This window comes from Theobroma umbraticum, unplaced genomic scaffold (assembly GCF_002168275.2).
Source record: "Theobroma umbraticum cultivar Fairchild unplaced genomic scaffold, ASM216827v3 scaffold_44.0, whole genome shotgun sequence".
Taxonomy (NCBI): Eukaryota; Viridiplantae; Streptophyta; class Magnoliopsida; order Malvales; family Malvaceae; genus Theobroma; species Theobroma umbraticum.
The window spans coordinates 3551279-3564963 of NW_018397255.1; the positions used below are offsets into that span (position 1 = coordinate 3551279).

The 13685-nt window shown below is 37.3% G+C and overlaps 3 protein-coding genes across 6 annotated transcripts; 1 reads left to right on the forward strand and 2 right to left on the reverse strand.

Moving 5' to 3' along the window:
- Window positions 1-87: 87 nt before the first annotated feature.
- Window positions 88-4054, reverse strand: LOC110408982 (uncharacterized). Of its 2 annotated transcripts, XM_021418163.2 has the most exons (10): window positions 3819-4054; window positions 3194-3293; window positions 2873-3102; window positions 2555-2672; window positions 1956-2033; window positions 1739-1859; window positions 1123-1646; window positions 910-1031; window positions 468-554; window positions 88-307 (listed from the first exon to the last, which is right to left on the reverse strand). In XM_021418163.2, the coding sequence occupies exons 2-10, from the start codon at window positions 3212-3214 to the stop codon at window positions 196-198; spliced, it is 1413 nt and encodes a 470-aa protein (XP_021273838.1). In that variant the 5' UTR covers window positions 3215-3293; window positions 3819-4054; the 3' UTR covers window positions 88-195. The 2 variants fall into 2 exon arrangements, with proteins under 2 accessions (XP_021273838.1, XP_021273839.1); XM_021418164.2 differs by lacking the exon at window positions 3819-4054 and having other exon boundaries at window positions 2873-3068; window positions 3194-3299.
- A 184-nt stretch (window positions 4055-4238) lies between these two features.
- Window positions 4239-7332, forward strand: LOC110408983 (FAD-binding protein). 3 transcript variants are annotated; one of them, XM_021418165.2, is made up of 8 exons: window positions 4239-4334; window positions 4621-4715; window positions 4942-5009; window positions 5119-5259; window positions 5552-5593; window positions 5731-5867; window positions 6474-6575; window positions 6721-7332. In XM_021418165.2, exons 2-8 carry the CDS (start codon window positions 4636-4638, stop codon window positions 6847-6849), a joined length of 699 nt encoding a protein of 232 aa, XP_021273840.1. In that variant the 5' UTR covers window positions 4239-4334; window positions 4621-4635; the 3' UTR covers window positions 6850-7332. The 3 variants fall into 3 exon arrangements, with proteins under 3 accessions (XP_021273840.1, XP_089638615.1, XP_021273841.1); XM_089782489.1 differs by having other exon boundaries at window positions 4245-4334; window positions 4634-4715; XM_021418166.2 differs by lacking the exon at window positions 4239-4334 and adding an exon at window positions 4401-4498 and having other exon boundaries at window positions 4634-4715.
- Window positions 7333-7479: 147 nt separating this feature from the next.
- LOC110408981 (phosphoenolpyruvate carboxykinase (ATP) 1-like) lies at window positions 7480-12928 on the reverse strand. The gene is made up of 13 exons (XM_021418162.1): window positions 12784-12928; window positions 12224-12478; window positions 11464-11639; window positions 11210-11363; window positions 11013-11097; window positions 10177-10277; window positions 9658-9956; window positions 9314-9487; window positions 9162-9227; window positions 8438-8616; window positions 8168-8337; window positions 7911-8079; window positions 7480-7797 (listed from the first exon to the last, which is right to left on the reverse strand). The coding sequence occupies exons 2-13, from the start codon at window positions 12466-12468 to the stop codon at window positions 7654-7656; spliced, it is 1962 nt and encodes a 653-aa protein (XP_021273837.1). The 5' UTR covers window positions 12469-12478; window positions 12784-12928; the 3' UTR covers window positions 7480-7653.
- Window positions 12929-13685: the final 757 nt, after the last annotated feature.

Sequence of the window (13685 nt, forward strand, 5' to 3'; positions counted from 1 at the left end):
GGAAAATTAGATAGTTAAACTAACCACTCCCCTTCCCCTCCCACACAAAAAAAAATGATTGAGACGTCCAGATTTGTGGGGAATATCTTGCAAAAAAAAATTTTCCTCTAAAATTAAAGAAGAACCAGTCACAATTCGGCACAAGTCCCCAGTTGAGAACTAAGAATATAAGATCTAAAAGGGGGGCGGATACAATCAGTGCTGGCTCAGCTTGCGCTTTTTCGCCACCTTCCTCATCCGCTCCCGCCGCTCTTCTTCCTCTATTAGCCTCAATTGTTCTTCGTCCTCCTGCCTTGCAATTTTAGCACTGTAAAAAAATAAATAAATGAGATACATGCAGGAAATTAGACATTACATGCACTTTCAAACATTTATCTCCATAGAGGAGTTCATTGAGACAGTTCTCTACATGCAAAATGCTTACATAATATTTACCTAATAAATGAAATTTGGGAAATTTTACTCACCTTCTTCTTTCCTCCTTCATAATCTCGTCCCAGTTTGCCTCCATGTCACTATCATCATCATCATCACAAACCGGATATCTCTCGGTGCTGCAAAAGGGTCATACTTGTTAAAATCAGAAAAAGTAATTTTTGCACCATCCAAATCAAATTATTAAAAGCAACAGAAAGTCATTTCCTACTCCCCAAAACCAAAAATAAAGCCAATCTACATCCAGTTCATTCAATTATATATACTCGCACGCTAACAAAAATCCAGAGCCCATTTTATGGCATATTGGCACGAGTGTGGGCTCATATACGCAAAGAAACTTGGCTACCATATTTTTCAATCTCTAAAACCAATATCGTTAAATGTGAAGAGTATTCCAAACAAAAAGAATAAAAAACATAATGTTTCAACAAAGGGGCAACAAGGGAGAAGCATAAAGGAGAGAGGCCTTACTGGAACATATTTCTGATCATCATTAGAGCCTTTTCATCTTCACTCAATTGCTTTTTCTTGGGTCGCTGAACATTTGACGTAGTGTGAGACTGAGATGAAACTTGCTTGACTAGCTTGTTTACCTGTAAAATTTCAGAAAGGGTGTAAATAAAAACTAAAAAGTGTAAACTAAAAATACCAACAGAAGCATAAGTATTTGTGTAGGACTAAAACCTGAGGCTTTGATGATATCACAGGCCTCTGGGGCATGATTTTATCCTTACTACGTTCCTGTGATCCCTTTTTCATTTGTAAGTGCTGTTTTGAATCAGATGAATGCATCTTTGAAGAGGGTGCTTTCTGTGCACTGGGTGGCAAATTCCTAGCAGCTGGCCCAGAAATCTTCTTCTCAATCTTTGCAATAGGCATCTTCAAAGGCACAGCTTTAGGCCCAGTACGCCGGCCAGGCCCAACACCATTGCTAACACCAACAGGCCGGCCTGCCCCGATACCATTGCTGACACCAACAGGCCGTCCAGGCCCAATACCATTATTAACACCAAGCTGCTTTTTGGAATCCATTGATATCACATTTGGTTTACTGGCAGAAGACTTGTAGGAACCAGCTTTAGAATGCATTTGACCATTCAAAGGAACTGGTTTCCTTTCTTCACGGATGCCTCGAACATTTCTGCCATTATTGCTGTTGCTGCCCAATGGTGGTTTGCTTTTTGGCGGCATTTGAGCTGATCGTGCCTCTTGAAAATCAGCAAAAAACCTGTATAAGTTATCTATGTTTTAAGCTTCACGAATCAAAAAACAGATTTGATGCCGCGAAGTAATAACCTACCAGAGGTTGGAACATTAACATTTCGAGGTGGAGGCTCTCTCAGAGGAGCTGGAACCTCTGCATCATCTGATAGAAATGAGTAATCTCTTGCAACCTTCAGTTTCTCAACTTTCTTTCTGAGCTGCAAAAGTCCAGCAATTGAAAACATTCATCATCACAGACCAGAGGTCTTTGAAAAGGTAATACCAACTTTAGAAGTCAGTGCTCAGAAAAATACCTCACTTGTAGCTTTGGGTACCTGACCACGTTGTCCAAGCTTTGATCCAGCACTGTTTGAAACAGAGTTCTTTTTACTCTACAAGATCACAAGTTTGTTAGTAAAAATTATTCAAAGACCAAATATAACTTGGAATATATTCAATCTGCAATTTTCACAAAAACAATTCAGAATATAAACTACATATCGACACAGAGGTACTATATGGCCTCAAACTTCAAATAACACAAACTTCTTTACTTTCAATTCTATCAACAAGTAATATCATGGGCATACATGAAAAGGGTGCAGAGTTGGTCTTGAAAGACATCTCTTCGCAAATAACAAAACCTGACTCTATATCTAAACACTTGGCACGCATGCTACATGGAAGCAAACGTAATTTGGTCAGTTTCAAAACTTATTGTAGGTTTTTAAACAGTAAAAAATTATAGCAGTATCTACTGGAACAAGTGACTACCACAGTGGCTAACTGGGTTCATCATATTGTAGTTTGCATAACCACATATATCACTAGCATTGAACACAGACAATATCGGCAACAAGAACTCAGCATAAAAACCAAAAACAAAAAAGAAACAAAGACAAATAATACTTACAGATTGACTGGAACTCAACATCTTTGAAACCAAATGCTGGTTTTCTAATAATGACTTGCTCTCTTGGATAACTCTTTGAGCAATAACTGGCTGAGAAGGGCCAAAGAAGGAACCAAAGCTGCAGGATGACAACATTTAGAAACTTAATTAGAATCCTTAGGGTTATGTAAACCTGGAATAGACACATTTTAAAACTTTTATACAGCATAGAAAAAAGGCATCTTAATGTTCGATAAAACTTGAATCCAGAAACATATCCAAGTGTCATAGAATATCCCTAATGGCAAATAATTCAAGAAAAAGAAGCCCATTACTCACTTGTCATATGGAAGCCTCTTCTCTTTCTCTTGAGAAGAAAGGCCAGCACCACTTTGTTTCCTCTTTCGTCTGATAGATTCTTTCAGCCGCTGCCTTAACTCTAGATATTCCATCTCTTCTTGTGTAGGTTGCCTAGCTTCCTCTTCTTCATATTCTTCCCCCTCTTCTTCCTCAACATCTTCATCTTGATATTCACCTTCCATGTCATAATCATCATAATCATCAACTTCCTAGATAGGAAAAACCAGCAGAGTCAAAAAAAAAAAACTTTAAAACATTAACAGCAAAAAGTCCACACTTGACAAACCTTGGTCCACTTACCTCTCTATCATATCCCCCCATTGCTGATTATGAGTTTCGTACAAACTAATTTTCTTGAATAAACTTATCAGACAAGCAACAATCCAAAAATACTTGACACCTGCAACATCAAAACACAGATTCTTCATTTAACAAAAAAAAAATTGAAATTTCAAAGAAAAACAAGCGAAAGACAAATCTGGATTAAATTGCCCCATTTAGGAACTATATTTTCATTTTTTTCGCAATTAATTATCCTCAATTTTGCAGATTTCTGAAAGATGATAAATAGCATATCTTCCTATTAAAAATTAATCGGAAGCAAAAACGATTAGAAGCAATTGATGAAATCTAGATTCGCAGCAATCAGCAGAAGAATTCACGATTAGACAAATATTCCATTTTCAATGAAAAACGCAAAGTAAACCCTAATTTTTTTCAAAAATACTACCAATTACACTAAAGTTGAAAAAATCTCCGAACGAATCCATCAAAATCTGGTTTAATATCGATAAAACTCGGTAACACCGATTTGTTCAATCCCGATCAAATGCTTTTAAAAAGAGGTATAAAAGCGTAAAAAAAACCAAAAAACATACAGAAACAAACGAAATTTATAGATCTGATAAGAATCAGCATACAGTACCTGAAATTAATCGAAAATCGACGAAACCCGGCGATCTTTTAAGCGAAAAACTTAAAAAGGCGCTTCGAGAGAGCAATACCTAGACGGCAAGATTTCGAGAGAGAAAACAAACAGAGAGCAAGGTTCAAAGATCTGAGGGACTACTATGATAGAGATTTGAGATCACGATAGGCTTAAGTATTGGAGGAAAACGGAAGGTCCCATAACAGATTCTATCGTGCGCCTGGGGGTATAATATCAGTTCATACTTTTCCGAGTTCCTGAGTGAGTTAAATAGGTCGAGTGACTCTAAAATGGAACCGGGAAGGCAAGGCCGCATTTCAAGTTTTAACTTTTTTTCTTAAAAACAGACATTGATACGGCGCAAAGCACGCCCGTTTTGACTCACTGAAAGGACGAAAAACGCCTGTGGGGAAGCTCAAAACCAGCAAACGGTGCGTTTTGCTGTTACTGATAATAAAATAACCGTCTGGGCAGCAGAGGCGCGAAATAAACCAGCATAAAACAGAAATCCAGGTAAGTTTTATTATTCTTTTATGGGAATAATATTTCATAGTATTTGTTAGTAATCTGTAAGATATATTATTCTATTTAGACCCAAAGAACATTACGAGTATTTTGTATAGCAAAAAATTTATCTTTTAGTTTTGAAAATCAAATATTTCTGGTGTTTAAAGAAGGTAAGTGAGCAGTGCAAGGAAGATGTTCGATAATATGTTTAAACAAATATGGTGCTTTGTACCCTTTTTCTTTGTTTTGGTTTACATTCTTAATCTCATTGGTGACTGCTCTTTGGATGTAGTTGTTCTCTGCAGGAATGGAAGGTGAAGAAGAGGAAAAATTAAAAGGTGAAACAAAGGAGAAAATTGTCCAGATTTTTAAAGATTTTTTGACCAGGTAACAAGAAACATAAAATTTTGTCTTTGGACGTTGGATTTTGTTGTTGTTCATTCCTTAGTTTGCTTTCGAATCATTTATATGGGCACTTTGGCATGGAGTTGTATTCACTTTTTAAGAAAGCATTTTCGTTTTCTATAGAAACTTGGAAGTTATGAAGTGTTGGGTTTTCGTGGAACTGCTATTTGAATTCATTATCTTTACATGGTGTTTCGGGTCATTGCAGTGTGGCAAAGCTTGATGAATTGGTGGCTGTCGGAGGCAGACTACTAACTGGCTTTCAGCAAGGACTGGGTGGGTGCTTCGGAAACTGGCATTATGTTTGTTGGTCATTACATTTGGTAGGATGGATGGAGTTCCTTGCTTGTTTTCTTAGTGATGGTTTATTTAATCCTCTGTGCAGAGTTTCTTCGACGCCCTCCAATAAACACGACATCTAAGTTGATTGAAAACATTATTAAAGCTAACGAAACAAAGAGGTTGAAATCATACCTTCAAGCTGGTTGTATTAAAAGTCATGACAGTGTACAAAATATGAACAAGTGTAAGCTCCTTTTGTCTTCAAAGGTAAAGCATTGTTTGGTTGATGTTTTGGAAACAATGAGTACCTTAATTCCTATCTTCTCTCTTACTGTCTCATGCTATAATTTGTTAAAGTGACTAAAAGGTACGTGACTTAATAATTTCATCTATGGGAATAAAACTCCTGATTATCTATCATATGCTTTCATTCCACTTTCCAATGAATTGGTAGTAATTTATTTTGTACCTATCCTTCTTGATATGCTTGTTTCATATGGCTTTTTTTCTTACATGGTGCCCTTTCGTATCAGAAGTACATACAAGCCTACTTGGACTACATGATCACTTAATTGAAGGTAACATTCTGTTTGCAATTGTAAATGTTCTATCTAATTTGTTTTTGAAGGATGCGAGTGTTTGCAATTTTCTGAATGTGTGTATATAAGGTGATTATTGAAACTAATGTTATGTTATAACAACTCATGGAGTGCAGTCAAAAGCATACTGAATGATCTTGAATCTCTCTTGGAGGATGCCAGAGCTGCGTTGCAAACTGCAAATGAACATTTTTCTCCTTTGTTGGACAAGGAACCTGTTGATGGACTAGACCTACAAGAAAGGAGTGGTGAGGTCAGTTTTGTACTTCAACTCTTTCTATTCATTCCAAAATATATGATTAGTTGTTTCTTTACTCTATTCATCTTTCACACAATGCATACATTTTCATTTTACCTGCCGTTTTGGCCTATGAGTATTTAAGTCTTTGCCTGCTGCAAATACTGTCTTCCTTTGTTGTACTTCCTACTTAAATCTCTTTCTATTTAGAGCAGATTTCGTGATGATGATTACCAATTTCAGCACATACACTAATTCACAAAGTTTTTGCAGATTTTATTTCACAATGTCATTATGCTGGCAAAACTTTTATGTTCCTATTTATGATTGATGTAACTTTGCATTGGACCACCTAACTATGAATTGTAAAACTTCCAACAAGAATAGTGACTTTAAGGCAAGGTTTTTGGATTTATAAATTTATTGTGTTTCAATATTTATTTTCTGCTAGAGAAATGTTCGGCTATTATTAATGTGATCATTCTACCAAAGATAGGAGAGGTATATTTTTATTAATTATTATTATTATAGTGATCATACTCTGTTTTCTTTTTTCTGTCTGCCTGCTGCAATTGGCTAGTGAAAGTTAACTGTCTTGCTGAAAGTCCTTTTTTCCTTTAGGGTGAAATGGCTCCATCTCATCTTCGAGAACCTGAAGTGACAGATTATGCTGCCCTGATGGGGATCATTTATAGTATGGTGAAGCAGGACTATGTGATGCAGGTAAATGGGCTGCTCCAGATTTATTCTACTTTGATATGGAGAGAAACCATTCTATCATTCGGAGATAAAGTCCCGGGGCAATTTCATTTTTTCTTTTTGTCGTTTTTGCACAGAAGAATGACAAAATACCACCCTTCTAATGCAGGATAAGATCGTTACTTCTCTAAATGTCAAGTCATCATCAGGAGAACTAGAGAGCTACTCCCTGATGTGGTCTTTGCGACCTTACATAAATGATCAAATTATGCATCTAGCATGGAAACTTGTTCCTTGAATGTTTCAGGAATCCAGACTGTATATTATTTTTTCCCAGCAGACTATACTTATTTTGAATTATGCCTCGCTTTCTTATACATGTTTGGTACTTCGTAGCTGAGAAATAATCCACACTTTTATATAGCATACGTAAAAGAGCCTCCATGGTCGAATGACTTGCTCTGGTGAAATGATTGAACACAAACTATATCCTCAAGTCCTTGGCATAGGCATTAGGCAACCATGTCTAGGTAATCAAAAGCTGAGTGTACTAGTAGTTAAGCACAGAAAACAGAGACTAGAGGGTACTTATCGGCAAGCATTGAACACTCAACAGCTTATCTCGCCCTTTTTTTTTTCTCTTTTTAATTGTTTGGATTAACATGACATATGCACTAACGATTCGACTACAAGTTTATAAATCTATGTGATAAACTAAAAGCTAAAGTGTCGAGTACTCGAATAATTCTTTCTAACTTTGATTTATTCCCCTCACTTTTTTGAACGTGTCTTAGAATGGGCTCAGCCCGGCTATAACTGAAAGCAGGGCATTTTCCTTGCTTTTAAGCAATTAACCATTTCAGTATCAAAGCCTGAATGGTGGAATGGTTAATCCCAAAGTAAAGAGTAGATCAAGGCAGCGGAAAAGTCAGCTCAAGGTCTACTTCATATAGAAAAGGGATAAACGATTTGACATAAGAAACCATTTTACATATCAATACGGACCCCATAAATGACCAGCAAACTCTTATTTCTCTCACATTTTCGATCATTTATGCACAACAGCTAACGACAGTTTCTTCCCTTCTTCATTGGTCCTGATTTAAAAGTTCGGACCAGCTGCGAGGATATCCTCAGTCAGCTTGTTGTCCTTGCCAATCTTGTAGTTTGTGAAGGTCTCAAAGTTCTTCTTGAACAGGCCAGCCAACTTCAACAGTGTGTCCTTGTATGCCTTCTTGTCACCCCACTGCAATCGAAAAAACCAATTACATTGAACTTTGAGAGAAGTTCGCGTAACTCTACTGAACAAACGGGTTGGCCGACACTATGCACTGAAAAAGTAAGGAATGGACCACTTACAGTGTTCTCTGGACGCAGGATTTGTGAAGGCACTCCCTCAATCTCAGTGGGGATCTCTAGCCCAAACACATCAGTCTTCTGGTAAGTTGCATTCATGAGGCTGCCAGAGTGAATGGCATCAATGATTTTTCGGGTGTATGGTAACTTGATACGGCTTCCATAGCCATAGCTGCAGCAAAACCCCAATTACTTTATTCAACTTTCCCCGGTGAAATGTTAAATGTAGTTCCAAAACAATTCATAATAACTTCGGTTACCTTCCACCAGACCAGCCAGTGTTGACAAGCCATCCTGTTGCCCCATGCTTCTGCATTTTCTCAGCTAGCATGGCTGCATACTTAGTAGGATGCAACATGATAAATGCTGCACCAAAGCAAGCTGAGAATGTTGCCGTTGGCTCCTTAATACCATCTTCTGTGCCAGCCACCTATATTTATCATCAACAATGTCACAAGATGAAAAAATTCCAAACCTTTTATAAGCAGTTAAGTATAGAAAACCATATTTAATAGAACATGGACACATACCAGAGCAGTGTAACCACTAATGAAATGGTACATGGTTTGTGCCAGACTCAGCTTGCTCACAGGTGGAAGGACACCAAAGGCATCACATGCCAAAAGTATGACATTCTTAGGGTGTGGACCAACGCATGGAATCTTAGCATTGGGAATGTATTCGATGGGGTAGGCTGCACGAGTGTTCTCTGCAAGCAAAGAAAATTATATCCAATATCATGTCTAAAATTGATTCACTGCCAGATGTTCTGCAAATTATTCTATTGTCCTCCTCCATCCTGAATTCATGGTTGTTTAGACAAGTCATTGAGATTCACCGCATAGTTGACATCATGGAATTTGACAGTGGAAGCTTCTTTTCCTTATATGCTTTTCTTTTTTTCCAATTTTCTAAAACTCTATTTAATATTCTATATTTCCTCTAAAATCTCTCACAATTTGCATCAACTAAATGGTGCATTGTCAAAGTCAACAAATTGTTTACTTCTATCTTCTTTATCTAAAATACCCGATTGACAAAGTGTATGAGCTGACTCTGAATATTTGCCATTAGATTAATCAGATTAAATAAATGTGAAAGAAAATGCTGAATGTAAACTAAAATGTTCCACTTGAGTCAGCTATATCTCAGGATGACTCAGACATTGTTCATCTTATCCCTTGGCCACTTTAAGGAGTCAAGGTACCTTTGATGTATATCAGACTCCAAGATTGTTAATAATATAAATTATACCTGTAACCGATTTCTCTTCATAATCCACCTCTCGTGAATGTTCATCAAACACTACGTTTTCCAACACTGCAGAAACAAAGAATTTAAAAGATCAAACTGAGCACTATGGTCTTATTCCACGTAAAATAAACAGAGAGGGCATAGAATTTTACCCGTGCCAAACTTAATGGCATTCCAGATATCAGGCTCCTTCTCCCTTGAAAGACCAATGCACTTGGCATAGCAACCACCTTCAATGTTTGACACACCATTATCACTCCAGCAGTGTTCATCATCTCCAATTAGATACCTGTTGTGATCAGTAGACAACGTAGTCTTGCCGGTACCTATTAAGGAAATTGTTGAAGTAAACTCATTAGTAACAAAGCAAAACCAAATCAAAAGGACTCACAGCCTTTTCAAAACAAATGCATTAAGGCTTCAAGAACAAGGTAAGAGGACACATATCGTGAGGGGCCTGGCACCACATCGAGACCTTGATCCGATGATACTATACCTGACAGTCCAAAGAAGAGGGCAACATCTCCATCTTTCCCCATATTGCAGCCAGAATGTAAGGAGAGGATTTGACGCTTAGGCATGAGATAATGCATAACACTGAAAAGACCCTTCTTCATTTCCCCGGCGTACTGAGTGCCGAGGATGACCATTTCCCTCCTAGCAAGATTAAGATCTATGCTAGTGGAGGATGTCATGTAGTGTGTATAACGATTACACGGGAACTGTCCAGCATTGTATATAGTGAAGTCCGGAGTACCGAAATTCTCCAGCTCTTCAGGAGTGGGTCGGATACACCTGCCACCCACCCAATTATCCAATTGTACACTAAGCTTTTACCATTTTTTTTAACCTTATTCCTCCACGGAATTCTATAGGGATGATAAAACTCAACACAGGATACATATAATTAACATCATGACAACGATAAAGAAACTTATCTGGGATAGGCTTAGACCTGTGAAAACACAAACAAAAACTGCTGATAAAATTTTAAAATTGCTTAGCTTTTACTCACATGTTGTGCATGAACAATGAATGATAAGCTCTAGCAGAGACAATTCGGACTTTGATTCTGTTCTGTGGATCCCAGTTCAAGAATTGATCATTCACAAAAACCTGGAAATCATTTACATCGAATTACCATCAATCAGAAATTACAAATACATCAAGATTCATCAGTAAATAACTGCATACGATGGTAGTCTGTGGGCCAAGTAGCACTAAATAATGCACCATTTTATTTTAATATAGAACAAGTATATTATTAGATTTAAAGATTTATCTGCTTTTGACAATTTATTTTTATCTTTTACTATTTAATTTCATTTTTTAACAACTTTTGAAGAAATAAAAAAACAAATATTAACCAAAATAATATTCTAGATGGTATCGATATAATTGACTAAACAGGAATTATCAAAGAGACATATTCTCTTCTCTCCCTGCCTCTAAAACAAAGCGAGGAGGACATAACCTCGATATGGACCCCACAAGGCATCATCTCCATTCTCCAGTAAGCCATTCCCTTAAGTTAAGGACAAATAAAAATTTACTCATGCAAAGACAAAATTGCTTCCCCCAGTGGATTAGGGAGCTCCCCAGGACAACTTGGACTAAAAGACGAAAATGATACCATGGGTCCATAAACCCCCGCATCAACATCTCCCAAAAGTAAATACTATTACTGTTATTCTTAGAGATAATACTTTATATGCTCAAATTTGTTTCCCATTTATTTTATTAGTGTTTTATTCATTTTCTTTCTCTTTTTGAGAGGAGAGACAGTGTCTATGCAACAGATATTTCTTAACAGGAACAAAAAGGTGAGCAGACTGAAAAAATAAAGTTCACCTTGTCCAGAGAATTCAAGTAATCAACAGCTCTTTCTCTGTTCACCATGAAGGTGTGCTCGTCCATTTCAATGTTGGGTGATCCCCTGTACTCACCAATTATTAATTTATAGTATTAATTATTGAGCAAGCACAAAAATTTTTATTGCGTCAAAATTCCATACAAATTACTAAAAAGAAAAATAATCTGACACTTACTTTCCCCACCAAAGCTCATCTTGGGTGCTGTCATCAATAACAACTCTCTTATCTCTTGGAGACCGCCCGGTCTTCGCCCCCGACAGGGTGGCCAGTGCACCGGTTGCTGTAATGAACGATCCCTTCTCATACTTTATAGCCTGCTCGTACAACTCTGCACCAATTCGAAAACCATAATTTTATAATTTTACGTTACGTCATGATACTTGATTATTGAGTTAAAAGGCTTTTAACGGCGAAAGATGAAGTTATACCCGCAGGGGAAAGGTTATACAGGACATGGGTGAATTTCAAAGAACTGTCACTGACGCTGATGGTTGGTGCCTCCACGTGGTGGTGATGCGCCACACGCGCTACCGCCTGGGTCTTCGCTGGGTCTCCTTTAACCAACTTTGGCCCTGTTTCTCTCGTCAGTGATGCCAAGGATGCACTGTTCAAAAAAAATTGAAATTGTAAACAAATCTGTGTCCTACGAAATGACAGATCTACCCTTGTTAAAATTTTTCGCTTTGCAGGGACGGTTTAGTAATTCGATCATGATATGGAATAACATCCATTTTCATTTCTTTTATTCAATCGGATTGTCGGGACCAAGCAAGAGGGAAGAAACCCGAACAAGCTTCTGTATATCGCAACCTTCCTGACCCACCAATCACGTGGCCCCACATCAAATCCGCCCCAAAAAATAACACCGCAAAGATCCATCTTGATGGATCAATCTCGGTCTTCAACCAATTTTCTACGCCGTCCGATCTTCCCAAATGAAAGGAGAAGGGGTCCAGATGGCTATTTAATTTTTTAGCCTTTAGGAGATCATGATATTCACGTCAAACATATTTTAAAAATCTATTAAATTAATAGAATAAGCAAAAAAACCCTGTCATATTTTAAATTTAAGAATTCCACGGTTAAGGTAATAGTCTTAACTTCTTATTATTTTAATAACAATTTGCTAATTCTTATGACAATGATAATTTCCTTTCTATAATCTGTGTTGCGCATGCGCACGTGTACCTGATAGACTGGAGCTGCTGCCTCTGGCGTTCCTCCTCCGACAAGCTAGCGAAGGCGCCCTGAGCCCCTTCGAGAGGCGTAGTTGGCGCAGATCTCTTCTTCTGCAAAGAGTGAAGCTCATCAATGGTCTGAGCCTTGACGGGTTTCCCACTATCATCGTGACAGATCCCGTTCTGCTTCTTCTGTGTCTGAATCCTAGCCAACGGACTCCTTGGCGTCGGCACTCCATTTGCGTTTGCCGCCATATCTTCCTCTCTACAAAAAAACAATAGAAAAACGAATAAGCTTTTTTCCTCTAGTAGTATTATCGAAAACACCTGCCGGGCTTATAAATTGAAAAATAAAAGTTGTTAAAACTGAAATATAGGCCCTGCTTTGAGCAAACTGTTGAAGATTTCTCCTTTTTATCTTTTATCATAATTATCCCAAAAAACAAACCAAAACTAATGACAACTCAGATTTCGCCAAACAGTCGTTAAGCTAATCTTCAGAAAGTCATAGTTTAAGGCTAGAATCCTATTTTCTCTCAAGAACCAAAATCAATAAGATAACATTCGTACCAGAGATTCAGAGAGCTGGAAATGAACAAAAAAAAAAGAGAAATGGAATAAAAAAGAGCGGCTAATGAGAAGTGAAACGGATCATTCAATGTGAAGTACGGTACTACGCAATGGAGAAAAACGTGAAAGGTGATGAGAAAGAAGGGGAGCAAGGACTTCAATTTAAAGGGTTCAGTGGGGCGGGGGTTAACTAGAGATTTTTTTAACTAGGGTTAAAGAGCTAACCATGGTTAAATCCTATCCCTCCATTTTCAGATCAATGATCAAAAAGGGGAAAAATTCCAAACCCCCTTTTAAACGGGTCAGATTGAGACCGGGAAATTCAGCTGGTCCCCGCATATCCACCGTAAGGCCTTTTGGGCAATCCAAGTCAGTTCTCGCCTGTCAGGACTCACAACCATAAGGCCCTGTTTGGTAGGAACTCTCATACAATATCTCTAGTCTCTTTGGGTAAACTGCTTACACCTTAAAAAAAAGGAGTTATCCATTTTAATCTTTATTTACTAACTTGCGATTAATTTACACTTAGGGGTGAGCAAAGAACTAGGATTACTCACAAAATCTCTTAATTTAATTGATAATTCATTATTTTAAATTTTTAAAAATCTAATTAAGGTCACCTTGGACCGTATGAATTTCAAAATTAATTTTTATAAGAATCATTTTATGTATGAAGGCATGGTCTAAAATTTTTAAACTCGATTCTCTATAGATGGCTCAAAATCTTGATTTCAAAAATACCCTTTCAACCATGCTCATTCCTATTTACATCATTTACACATGAAGTCCTCTACTCATGTTCTTAAAATTGAAAATAATGACATAATCTAATATAACAAACATCATCCAAATTGAAGATACTAGTAAAAATGTCACTTTATCCTATTATATTTTATATAGTA

What these genes read in the sequence shown, in the direction of transcription:
- LOC110408982 (XM_021418163.2), bottom strand. Translation starts at nt 3,214, where the DNA reads ATGGGGGGATATGATAGAGAG. An exon ending in TGGGGGGATATGATAGAGAG is followed by an intron (nt 3,103 to 3,193) that starts GTAAGTGGACCA and finishes TTTCCTATCTAG; the next exon opens with GAAGTTGATGATTATGATGA. An exon ending in TGATATCATCAAAGCCTCAG is followed by an intron (nt 1,032 to 1,122) that starts GTTTTAGTCCTA and finishes GAAATTTTACAG; the next exon opens with GTAAACAAGCTAGTCAAGCA.
- LOC110408983 (XM_021418165.2), top strand. Translation starts at nt 4,636, where the DNA reads ATGGAAGGTGAAGAAGAGGAAAAATTAAAAGGTGAAACAAAGGAGAAA. An exon ending in TTTAAAGATTTTTTGACCAG is followed by an intron (nt 4,716 to 4,941) that starts GTAACAAGAAAC and finishes GGGTCATTGCAG; the next exon opens with TGTGGCAAAGCTTGATGAAT. An exon ending in TGGCTTTCAGCAAGGACTGG is followed by an intron (nt 5,010 to 5,118) that starts GTGGGTGCTTCG and finishes TCCTCTGTGCAG; the next exon opens with AGTTTCTTCGACGCCCTCCA.
- LOC110408981 (XM_021418162.1), bottom strand. Translation starts at nt 12,468, where the DNA reads ATGGCGGCAAACGCAAATGGAGTGCCGACGCCAAGGAGTCCGTTGGCT. An exon ending in CAGCAGCTCCAGTCTATCAG is followed by an intron (nt 11,640 to 12,223) that starts GTACACGTGCGC and finishes TTTTTTGAACAG; the next exon opens with TGCATCCTTGGCATCACTGA. An exon ending in GTATAACCTTTCCCCTGCGG is followed by an intron (nt 11,364 to 11,463) that starts GTATAACTTCAT and finishes GAATTGGTGCAG; the next exon opens with AGTTGTACGAGCAGGCTATA.